The sequence below is a fragment of the Cavia porcellus genome, unplaced genomic scaffold, assembly GCF_034190915.1.
Source record: "Cavia porcellus strain 051 isolate PalLab524CR breed Dunkin Hartley unplaced genomic scaffold, mCavPor4.1 scaffold_7, whole genome shotgun sequence".
Taxonomy (NCBI): domain Eukaryota; kingdom Metazoa; phylum Chordata; class Mammalia; order Rodentia; family Caviidae; genus Cavia; species Cavia porcellus.
In genome coordinates, this window is record NW_026947490.1 from 82,261,218 (window position 1) to 82,273,430 (window position 12,213).

At 49.8% G+C, this 12,213-nt stretch overlaps 1 protein-coding gene across 1 annotated transcript; it reads left to right on the top strand.

Moving 5' to 3' along the window:
• The first annotated feature begins 2,844 nt into the window (after positions 1-2,844).
• Positions 2,845-11,974, top strand: LOC134477046 (uncharacterized). The gene is made up of 2 exons (XM_063253918.1): positions 2,845-3,478; positions 8,869-11,974. The coding sequence occupies exon 2, from the start codon at positions 8,936-8,938 to the stop codon at positions 10,808-10,810; it is 1,875 nt and encodes a 624-aa protein (XP_063109988.1). The 5' UTR covers positions 2,845-3,478; positions 8,869-8,935; the 3' UTR covers positions 10,811-11,974.
• Positions 11,975-12,213: the final 239 nt, after the last annotated feature.

Consider the following 12,213-nt stretch of genomic DNA (forward strand, 5'->3'; position numbering starts at 1 on the left):
TTTCATCTTCTGTTTCCTGCTTTTCACACTTATGTGTTCTAGACTCCATCCCATTTATCAGGGATCTATGCCATCACTTCCTTCCATCCTTCATTTATTGTGCTTTATTTGTACTTTTCCTTACTCAAATTAGAAGTCCCATAGATTATTGAAGCTTGTCTGTCAGAATTACTTTACTCAGTATTATATTTTTCCTGGTGCAAGACGTTATTACAATGATCCCTGTTCTGTGTTTCTGAGTAGCATTCCATTAAATATAGACGTCACATCCTTAAGCTTTGGGGAAAGAAATCTGGAAGGACATTAGCCAGGAAACACAGAATTGCTCATTTTCATTTTTGAGGAATTTCCATATGGAGTTCTGGAGTGTTTGTAGTAGTTTATGTTGTGGCTTAACTCTAACAAATTTACCTCCATCTTGTTCTGTATGCGCTGTCTTGATACCGTTAAATTTCTAATCTTTGTAAAAGCTTACGTTTTAGCTTCTTGTAACTCCCTACCCCCTTTCCGAATGTTATTGCAGGTGTGTTATTCTGAGATAATGTTTAACCATAGGGTGGGAGTAGCAGAATGCACCAAGAGCTCCAGATGTTATCAGAACTAAGGCAACTAAGTCAACAGTTTTATAGCTTTGTGGTTTTTTTTAGCTTTAAATATCCCTCCCTTAGTCTGTTAGGCATGCAGTCTCTGGGTTGATCCAAAGGGGGCTGCATTGCTAGGGCTGGAATAAAGCTTTTGCTCTGAATTTTCCTAATTTCTTGATTCTTTGGATTTTGTTCCAGGGTCCAAGCTATCTCATCTGGGGATTCGTTTGGGATGGAAGCAAGACCCCCAACTCAATTCTGAACTCCTAAAAATAAGTACTCTGGAAGGTTTGTTTGGAATGTGGTCAATTTGTACTTTTGGAGGGGATGCCCTCAATTTGGGGAGCAAAGCCCTCTCGAGGGCAGAGTCAATTGGTTTTTTGGATGAGCCTCATCCATTTGTGACTCTTCTCGGGGTGGGATCTGCTCCATTGGTTAATTCGATAATTCCTCCAGATCCCAAAATTTGACCTATTTTTGAGCAAAGGCCATTTTTGCTGCAGCTCGTCTTGTCTTGTATGTCTGTCTGTATGTCTATTTGGTCTAACTGTTCTCCTTTAGGTTACCCAAATCTAACAGAACATTTTCTCCTAGGAAGCCCTTCTATGAGCCCAAAAGGGACAAAAGGGATTTTGACCATTTTTTTTTCATCTCATTGTTGTTCTGTGTCTTCCTCCTAACCTTATCTCTGTCTCTTAGATTCTCCCACAGGAGAGAAGAAATGACATCTTTGCTGGCCATGGGGCAAACTGAATCTAAATTCAGCATGCCCCTTAGCCTTGTGCTTGATCACTTCAAAGAATTCAAGTGTTGAGCAGAGGGATATGGGGAAAAGGTTTACAAAACCCGATTAACAAATTTTGTCACACAGGAATGGCCATTAGGGACCCAGGGGGTCTGGCCCCACTCCAGGTCTTTTAACATGGAGACAGCACAAGCCTCTCACTGGTATGTTTTTGGGCCCCCTGCTCACCCTGATCAAATTGTCTATATTCAGATTTGTATAGACATAATTTACGCTGCCCCTTCCTGGATTAAGCCCTCTCGCAATGGAGTCATTGTGGCCCTCAAACCAAAGGAAAAACTCAAAAAGCTGCCTTTTGAACCTACCGCACCTCTGGTCCTGCCCTCTGAAGAAGACCCCCTCAACCTGCTGGAGGCACTCCCACTGCTTCCCCCATATTCCACCTCTGATCCCCAACCTGATTCCACTGCTCCTTCCCCACCATGTCTGGCTCACACCTGCCACCACCTGCAGCCCGAGGTGTCCTCAGAGCAGAGCTTTGAGGTGACTCCACTTTATCCATTATGATAGGTCCCCACTCCGAGTGGGGGCTCAATGTTTGTATATACTCCTTTCTCGTTTTCAGACCTTTATAATTGGAAAAACCAGAACCCTCCTTTTTCAAAGGATCCTGAAACTCTGATTAACCTTTTAGAATCTGTATTCTCTACTCATCGTGGGTCTGCGTCCACTGATCGGCAGAAGATGGAACACCTGTTCCCTTCCTCCCAACCTGACTGGGACCCCAATATGGATGGAGGTAAAAGGGCTCTCGATGATTATTGCCTGAGGCTTCTAGACACACTCCATGCACCTGCCAAGAAGCCCACTAATTTGTCCCGAGTGACTGAAGTAAGACAGTTGGCTGATGAATCTCCTGCTATGTTCTTAGAGCGTCTCCTAGAGACATACATATTGCATACCCCAATTAATCTGATGGCACCTGAGAATGCAAGAGCAATTAATATTGCTTTCATGTCCCAGTTGGCTCCCAATGCTAGAAGAAAATTACAAAAGCTTGAGGGATTTGAGGGAATTCCCCTCAGTCAGTTAATAGAGATAGCACAGAAGGTTTTTGAAAATAGAGAAAATTTACAAGAAGCCACCAACAAGAAAATGACCAAAGAGTTAGAATTACTCTGTGAAAGAGAATTTAAAAAGCTGGCCAATACCAATAAAAAGAAAGCCCAGGGACAACGACTTCCTTTAGATAAGGAAAAATGTGCATATTGCAAGGAGATGGGACATTGGTGAAAGCATTGCCCAAAGTTAAAGGCTAAACTTGAAAGAGAAGCAAAGGCTTTGTTGTCTCAACAATGAGGAGGTCAGGGCTCATTGCTGCCCCCCCCCCCAAGCCCTGGATAACTCTTTAAATAGGGGCACACCCGGTGGACTTCCTGGTAGACACAGGAGCCACCTATTCTGTACTAACCCAACCCTTGGAAAAATTGACCAAAGACTCAGTTAATCTAATAGGAGCTGTTGGGAGCTCGACCGAGTGATATGAGGCCTGTGGTGAGGAGTGAAGCCTGAGCTAGATTGCCCCTCCCGTCGACCGAGTGATATGAGGCCTGTGGTGAGGAGTGAAGCCTGAGCTAGATTGCCCCTCCCGTCGACCGAGTGATATGAGGCCTGTGGTGAGGAGTGAAGCCTGAGCTAGATTACCCCTCCCATCGAGTATGCCAAGATGGCGCCCATTTCCTGCTCCCTAGCTAGTAAACAACACGCCCTGTAAGCTAGTCTGCCCAGCAACAGCTGACGCTGGCCAATCAGCTCGTCTTGCCTACTTTGATGTGATTGGTCGATGTGTCCATATATATGCTGACACCACCCCTGGGGCGAGAACACACACCAAGAAGAGGGACTGCTGAGAGAAGCACACAAGGAGCCGTAGGGAACGGACCAGAGGAGGCTTCCCTCAGGCGGGATCCGAGATCCCGGAACAGGGCGTACGGAGAGAGAAAATAAATCAGAGGCTATCCGCCGACTACTCGTGTCGTGTGTTTTTTCCTGCCGGCCGGGATCGACACCGACATTTGGTGGCCCGTACGGGGAACTGATCACCCCCGAGGCGAGGCGGACGACGCTCCAGTATTGCTCTGCAGGACAGGTGAGTAGGGGATAAACCTGGGCTCTGGGTGGCGCGCACCTACAGGGCTTTTTAGACTCCCCTCAAGCTCACGTGTATGTGGCAGGTTAGCCTCACACGGTGAGAACGGACTCCTCAGTGACAGGCATGGGCAACTTACCCACTAAGAGTTCCAAGTCACTGGTAAGAGCGGTGAAAGACCTGCTCAAGATTTCAGGTATATCAATGAGCTCCAAGACACTTACGGAGTTTCTCCAACAAGTAGATGAGGCGGCACCCTGGTTCCTGCCGACGGGGCACTTGTCCCTACCTTGCTGGGAGAAATTAGGTAAGGATTTAGAAAGAGCAGAAGAGGAGCGCCGACTCCCACTTTCGGTTCGGCCGCTCTGGGAGATGATTCATTCATGCCTCAAAGGGGAGAGGAATGGGGCTAAGGATAGCGCAGATGGGCTCTCTCAGGCCCGCCGAGCTTTTGAAGGGGCCCGTTCGGAGTCCTCCCGAGAGGGGTCCGTCGCAGGGAGCGTGCGGAGGCGCTCGCGAGAGCGAGGCAAGAGAGAGGTACCCCCTGCCTCGGATTCCTCGGGCTCAGATACCTCGGAAGGCGAGGACAATGAGGCAAGTGACCCCCCTAATCCCTTTGCAGCTTTACGTAGAGACCTAGTCAAGATGCAGACAGACCTAGAGAAGGGAAGGAAACTCCTGAGCACTCCCCAACGGAAAGCCGTAGAGCCTTCCGCGCCACCCTGGGAGGTCCCAAACACCGGTTCCTGTGGTGAGATGGCGGCCTGGGGCCATCCTCCGTCACCCCCCCCATGGAGGGAGTGGCCTGGACCGTTGTCACATGTAGGGCCACCATCTTGTCTGCCTGGCGACCCGCCATCTTGTGCCCCAAAGACTGGTCGGCCATGTTACAAAGAGATACAATTTTGTGATAGGGAGGGACAGACATCTCATGGGGAGGCACCACCCTGTGAAAAAATGCCAAGGTCCCAGGGAAGGTATTTTCGTAGATGGACATTTAGAATGGAACAGATTCCTCAAGGGGCAAATGAGTATGAACAATGTGGGCTTTATCCGGTGCTCCTAGCGCAAGGCCAAGGACCCAATTACTGGGAACCACTGGAGATCAAGCAAATTAAGGAGCTTAAAAATGCGGTTGCCACATTTGGCCCTACTGCTCCTTACACTATAACTATGTTGGAGAATTTGTCTGCCGGTGGCTTTCTGACGCCCAGTGATTGGACCCAACTGGCTAAAGCCTGCCTGGCCCCCGGGGCTTTTCTGGATTGGCGCGCCTGGTATACTGAGTTTGCCGCCGAACAGGCTGAAAAAAAATGCGGCTAGGGGCCATAGGGGGCAAAATGAGGATATGCTTATGGGTAAGGGTCAGTACGCTCAAGATCAAACTAGATTCCCTCCAAATGTGTATGAACAGATACATAACATAGGCATCCGCGCCTGGAAGCAGGTAAACAACACAGGGGTGGCCTCACAATGCCTCTCTAAAATTGTTCAGGGCAACACAGAACCTTTTGTGGATTTTGTGGCCAGAATGCAGGAGGCAGCTGACAGACTCTTTTCAGATCCGAGTGCTGCTGCTCCTCTTATTAAACAGTTAATCTTCGAACAGTGCACCAAGGACTGCAGGGCAGCCATAGCACCCCATAAAGGTAAAAACATAGAGGCGTGGATTAAAATTTGTAGAGAAATAGGGGGGCCATTATCCAACTCAGGCGTGGCTGCCCTTTTAGCCGCCGCCTTACAACAGACAGGGCCTCAGAAGACCAATCACCCTGGTAAGCCCAGGGGATGTTTCCAGTGTGGGGATCCCAGCCATATAAGGAAAAACTGCCCCAAGACCGGACAGGGGGAGTTTATATCCAAGAGACAGGAATCAGACAGACGAACGGGAACCTGCGAAAGGTGCGGTAAAGGTTCTCACAAAGCAAAAGATTGCAGATCTATTTTTGATGCCCAGGGGAACCGTATTAGTGGCAGGGAGACTACGGAGCCAAAAAACGGCCAGAGGGGGCCCTCCTTACGGACGGGCCCCCACTCCCTAGACAGGACAACACAAGATGGCACCCCCCCACAGGGGCCACCCCCGGGCCAGCAGGCGTGGACCTCTGTGTCGCCTCCAGACTCCTATTAACACCCGATATGGGCGTTCAGGTGGTTGAAACCACCTCCAAAGGACCACTACCCGACAAGCTAGTTGGTTTAGTGATTGGACAGTCCTCCACAGCCCTCCGGGGCCTTACCGTGATCCCTGGAGTTGTAGACCCAGATTATTTAGAAAACATCAAAATCATGGTACAATCTCATATAGGGACCATAGTAATTGATGAAGGGGATAAGATAGCACAACTTTTACTGTTCCCCAGTCTCCATGAGAGACCCCGGTCCGGTCAACGGGTTAGAGGGGGTCAGGGACTTGGCTCCTCTAAGGAAATTTTTGAAGGGCTTCATATGACTCTTGATAAAAGGCCCATGCTATCGCTCAGGATTAACGGAAAAAAGATAACAGGACTCCTAGATACAGGGGCAGACCGTTCCATCGTCTCCAAGAAAGACTGGCCCCCTAGTTGGCCTACCAACACAGCTGACAACACACTCCAAGGATTGGGGATAGTGGCTGCCCCCCAGGTTAGTGCCGTGACCCTGCCTTGGGGTGATGAGGAAGGTCACCGAGGACATTTTCAACCTTTTGTCTTGCAGCTGCCAGTATCCTTGTGGGGAAGAGACGTTCTCACCCAGATGGATGTCACTCTTACATCCACCTGCTCTCCCCAAGCCAAAGGGATACTCAAAAATCAGGGATATGTCCCCGGCAAGGGCCTGGGCGCAGCCCTGCAGGGCCGGACATCCCCCGTACCTGTAGAAAAAAGGGAAGGTAGACACGGGTTGGGTTTTTCCTAGGGGTCACTGAGAAACTTCTCCTGCCCGCTCCAATTAAGATCACCTGGAAATCTCAAAATCCAGTTTGGGTGCCTCAGTGGCCCTTACCCAAGGAGAAGCTTTTAGCATTAACTGAGATAGTCAAAACCCAGTTTCAGGCGGGACACGTAAAGCCGTCAACCTCCCCTTGGAATACCCCTGTCTTTGTTATCAGGAAGAAATCAGGCAAGTGGAGGCTGCTCCATGATCTGAGGGCTGTCAACTCACAGATGCAGCCCCTGGGGGCGATCCAGAGGGGACTACCAGCCCTCTCAGCCATCCCTCGGTCCTGGCCAGTCTATGCCATAGATCTTAGAGACTGTTTTTTCTCAATCCCCCTGCATCCAGAGGACACCCACAGATTCGCCTTTACCCTACCCACCATTAACCAAGAGAGTCCTGATCAGAGATACGAGTGGGTTACATTACCCCAGGGTATGGCCAACAGTCCCACCATGTGTCAGATGTATCTTGATTTTCTACTGGCCCCCTTGCGTGAAGCCTTCCCCAGAATTAGATGTATTCATTACATGGATGATTTGCTAATCAGTGCAAAAGATGTGACTGAGTTGGAGGATATGCTTGGCCAATTGGTCAGGGCCCTGAGAAAGGCAAATTTACATATTGCCCCTGACAAGATTCAGGGAGGAGACATAGTGACCTACCTGGGCACCAAAGTCTCCCCCACATCGATTTCTCCACAAAAGGTAACCATCAGAACAGATAGCCTAAGGACCTTGAATGACATGCAAAAGCTACTGGGAGATATAAACTGGATCAGACCTTATTTACACATCCCTAACTCGGACTTAAAGCCCCTGTTCGACCTCCTGAAAGGAGACCCGGATATTGCCTCCCCCAGGGAGTTCACCCCGGAAGCCAGAGTTGCTCTGAGAAAGATAGAGGAAGCCCTAAGTACAGCTGCATTGCGGAGAATTGACTCAGAACAGCCTTTTGAGGTCTGCTTGTTGCAGACCGTTTCTCAACCTACGGCAGTGATTTGGCAAAAGGGACCACTTTTGTGGGTGCACCCTAAGGTCTCACCTGCCAAGATTATCGAACATTATCCGGAAACGGTCGCTTCCCTGGCCTTGGAGGCACATGGCAGGGCTATCCAACATTTTGGCTCTGCACCCCATGCTATTCGGGTACCTTATACCGCTTCTCAAATAAAAATCCTGACTGCTTGTATAGATACGTGGGCCATCCTGAGATGTGTTTTTCTTGGGGAGATAGACAACCAGTTCCCCAGGGACCCCATACTACAGTTTGTTACTCAACATCCGGTGATATTTCCAAAAATCACCGCGTCCACACCACTTACTCCTGCAACAACGATCTATACGGACGGGTCAAAAACCGGGATAGGGGCTTATGTGGTCTCAGGTATGCCTCCGATCAGCATACAATTTGAACCAGATCAACCACAGGTGGTAGAGTTACAAATTGTACAAACCGTCCTCGAGAAGTTCCCAGGGGCCCTTAATATTGTTTCTGATTCAAAATACGTTGTTAATGCCATGCAGGTCCTTGAGACTGCGGGCCCGATTAAGCCAACCTCCAAAGTGACTAATTTGTTTTTGTCTATCCAGACTCTGCTGATAAATAGACACAACAAAATATACATCACTCACATAAGAGCACATACGCGCCTGCCAGGGCCCATGGTACAGGGCAATGCGGCAGCTGACGTGGCCACTCGCCCGTTGTGGATACTCAATATGTTATCTTCAATAGAACAAGCCCGTCTGTTTCATGACAGATTTCATGTCAACGCCAGGACGTTAGCCAACCAGTACCACATTTCCAGGGCTGACGCGCGGGACATCGTACGGTTATGCGGCTCTTGCGCCACATACACACCCGTCGTATCAACGGGAGTTAACCCCAGGGGATTGATTCCTGGCGACACTTGGCAAATGGATGTCACACATATGATAGAATTCGGATCTCTTAAATATGTTCATGTCTCTACGGACACCTGCTCTCATATTATATTTGCGACTGCTGAAACTGGCGAAAAGGTGTCTCATGTAATCAATCATTGCCTGACAGCTTGGGCCGCATGGGACAAACCAAAAATATTAAAAACTGATAATGGACCAGCTTATACAAGCAGAGCCTTTAATGAGTTCTGTGAAAAAATGGGGGTACAGTTAAAACATGGCATCCCATACAATCCCCAAGGTCAAGGAATTATTGAAAGGGCTCATAGGAGCCTTAAAGATATTCTACAAAAACAAAAAGGGGGAATAAGTCAGGGCCTGCCCCCAAAGGCACGGCTCTCCATGGCACTGTTCACATACAATTTTCTGAACCTGAATAACAACAATCACTCCCCGGCCATGGAACATTGTAATCCATCTCCTGGCAATAGGGGATGGGTGAAATGGAAAGATGTCCTGACGGGACAATGGATGGGCCCGGATCCAGTAGTTAGCTGGAACCGAGGTGCGGTTTGTGTTTTCCCGCAGGAACCAGGACGAGAACCATTGTGGGTCCCAGAACGGCTGACGCGTGTGGCGAATCCAACGAAACATAATGCAGGAGACACTCCAAAACTCAACGGCAGCGGACAGCCTAATCAAGATCGGTCCGACCAGGATATTGCTGCTCGACCGAGGAATACCGTATGACTTATGGGACACAGTAATGATTATGCTCTCGATAGTAATTGGCTCTCTTTTAGGGTACGGTGCAGCCAGAGTGGCTAGGCCACGCCGCCTTCCGGCAGCCCCCTTCCTTCTGGTTTTGATGCTCACCACCACTACTGAAATAGGAGCAGACTTGGTGTGGGCAGCAATACATCATCCGCCAGCGCTAGCCGCTATCTCCACCACAGCCCCCTCTCTCCCAAAGTTGTATGCAAAAAACTGCTCCGCCAGATTGCCTTGCATACCAGATATACCGTTAACCATCAGACCCATACGTTTTGACCTTCCCATCACCAATGACGTGGTCATTTTTTCCACTAATAGTAACCCCTCGTGTCACCGGGGATCCTGCGTTAGCTTCCTGCCCCTCCTTGTAAAATGGTACAATACCTCCCTGACGGTGAGGTTGTCTGTCCCATCCCTGCATTCGCCTGGATGTTTTAAAGCTGGTACACTTAGCGGCGGAGTCATCACTTTTAACTCAACCTGCAAACCCCGAGCAGCCATGCACACCCGTCCCGATTTCCCCACATGCCCATACCGTGTGTCCCCAAGCCGAAAAAGACAGATGGTGGACCTGTCACAACTTTCATGGCAGCCCTGTACTGTCGACGGCGTGGGAGTGACTCATCTAAACATGTCTTGGTGGTCCCGGTTCTCTCCTCCATCCGGTAGTAACAACATATTCGCGTTGACCTGGTGGGAGTCCTACCTGAGAGTGAACAACAAGTGGGCAATAAGCTTCCCCTTCCCCCTTAATGAAAATTGGTTGTGCCTCTCCACCGGAGCCTGCATGGACTTAAGACCCATGCTCGCTATTAACGCTTCTGCCTCTAATGGAACCACCAATGTCACCCTTAATTCTGAGGCTGCATGCGTAAAACCGCCCTACTTATGGGTATTCTCTGCTGACATCTCCTTTAAGTGCAGTAACCAACCATGCTTTACAGGGAACTGCTGGAATGGGTCTTTCCCGTATGCTATGTTGGCTCTTCGACCCCCACTGATGTGGGTTCCCTTTAACGAATCTGTTTGGGTTCATCCCGTCTATCAGCAGGACCAACTACCCATGCTCAGACGTAAGAGAGATTTTGGGATCACAGCGGCCCTGACAGCACTGTTCGTGACTCTGACTGCGACGGCTGTGACGGCTGCCGTTGCTCTGACCCAGTCTACGCTGACGGCTCAGGCCTTTACCAATCTTACGGACACCACCTCCCTGGCGCTGAGGGAGCAACAAGAAGTCAACCTCCTCCAGCACAACGCCATAATGGCGTTACAGCAGCAGATCGACCTAATCGCTCAGGAAGTCCAGGGACTCTGGGAGGTGGCTAACAATTTATGTGACGCCAGATGGGCATTCACCCAGTTGTGCGTTACCCCCATCCAGGTCAACCGTTCGGCTTACAGGCAATTTCAGGATTATGTTCTCACCACCTATAATTCTTCCTTTTGGAACGCTAGCGTGCGCCTGGATATGACTATCCGGCAGCTAGATCAGATAGAGGTGCCTATACTTACAGCCTCCTTTTTTGATGATGTCCTAAGCCAGATAGGCTCCTTCTTCAAACCTTCGTCACTTCTTGCGTATGGGATCATTCTTGCTCTTGTGATTGTCACTCTCGTGACTCTTAGGTGCCTGCGGTCGATAAGGGCGACCCAAAAGACACATATGACATTGATGATGTTGCTGGCCCAGAGTCAAGGGGATTCCACACCTAGCGTTTTCTGGGCTCAGGCTAGAAAGGCACGGCTCCTTTAACCAGTACGTGGCTGCCCTCGCCATTATTCTTACGGATGTTCTAGTATTATTACGTACGTCTCCTTCCCCGTCGCGGCTGCGAACTTAGACTAGAAGGACCCCACGCTTAAGGCGTGTTCCCATTGATAATTAGAAAATAGTAATTGGTGATTGTAGTGAACGGGGATTATGGTTGGTAATTAGTGATTACGCGGTTCCTCAAATGTCACTCGGCTGACCCCTCCGTGTCTCCCCCAAGATATAAGCTTTAAGAGTTGAGTGGGCAAGCCAACGACGGGTAAGACGGGAGAAGTTCTCCTGATCAACCTAAGACAGGCTCTACTCCGAGGGTCCTCTAGGGAGTGAGAGTTATGGCATTGAGATGCGAGACCAAGGGTACTGCAGTGCCATCCGCCTCGAGGGTTGAGGGGAAGGCAGGAATGAATGTCTATATGCATCCAGGTTCGGTTCACAAAAGCCTGGCCCTGCGAAAAAATGAACCACTCACCTTGAGCATGGTCCTGGCGCAAGGATATGTACGAGACAAGGTGATGCACAGCAGGGTATAGACCTCTACATTCTCTCATGCCTCGGCCTGCGAAATAGGCCCACTCCCAGACACCTCACATGGACCCACAGACCACACTATCTTAATAAATAAAGAAGGGGGAGATGTTGGGAGCTCGACCGAGTGATATGAGGCCTGTGGTGAGGAGTGAAGCCTGAGCTAGATTGCCCCTCCCGTCGACCGAGTGATATGAGGCCTGTGGTGAGGAGTGAAGCCTGAGCTAGATTGCCCCTCCCGTCGACCGAGTGATATGAGGCCTGTGGTGAGGAGTGAAGCCTGAGCTAGATTACCCCTCCCATCGAGTATGCCAAGATGGCGCCCATTTCCTGCTCCCTAGCTAGTAAACAACACGCCCTGTAAGCTAGTCTGCCCAGCAACAGCTGACGCTGGCCAATCAGCTCGTCTTGCCTACTTTGATGTGATTGGTCGATGTGTCCATATATATGCTGACACCACCCCTGGGGCGAGAACACACACCAAGAAGAGGGACTGCTGAGAGAAGCACACAAGGAGCCGTAGGGAACGGACCAGAGGAGGCTTCCCTCAGGCGGGATCCGAGATCCCGGAACAGGGCGTACGGAGAGAGAAAATAAATCAGAGGCTATCCGCCGACTACTCGTGTCGTGTGTTTTTTCCTGCCGGCCGGGATCGACACCGACAAGGAGCCACAGGGGGATGAAGATCATACACAAAGTTAACCACCAGTTTTGCTCAACCAGGCCACAAGTTGGCCCAGCACGATTTTCTATGGGTACTGGAGTGTCCAGATCCCCTCCTAGGAAGAGACTTCCTTCATAAATTGCAAGGGCAAATTGATTTATTGACAAATGAGCCAAGACCAAGATTGGGAATGGGC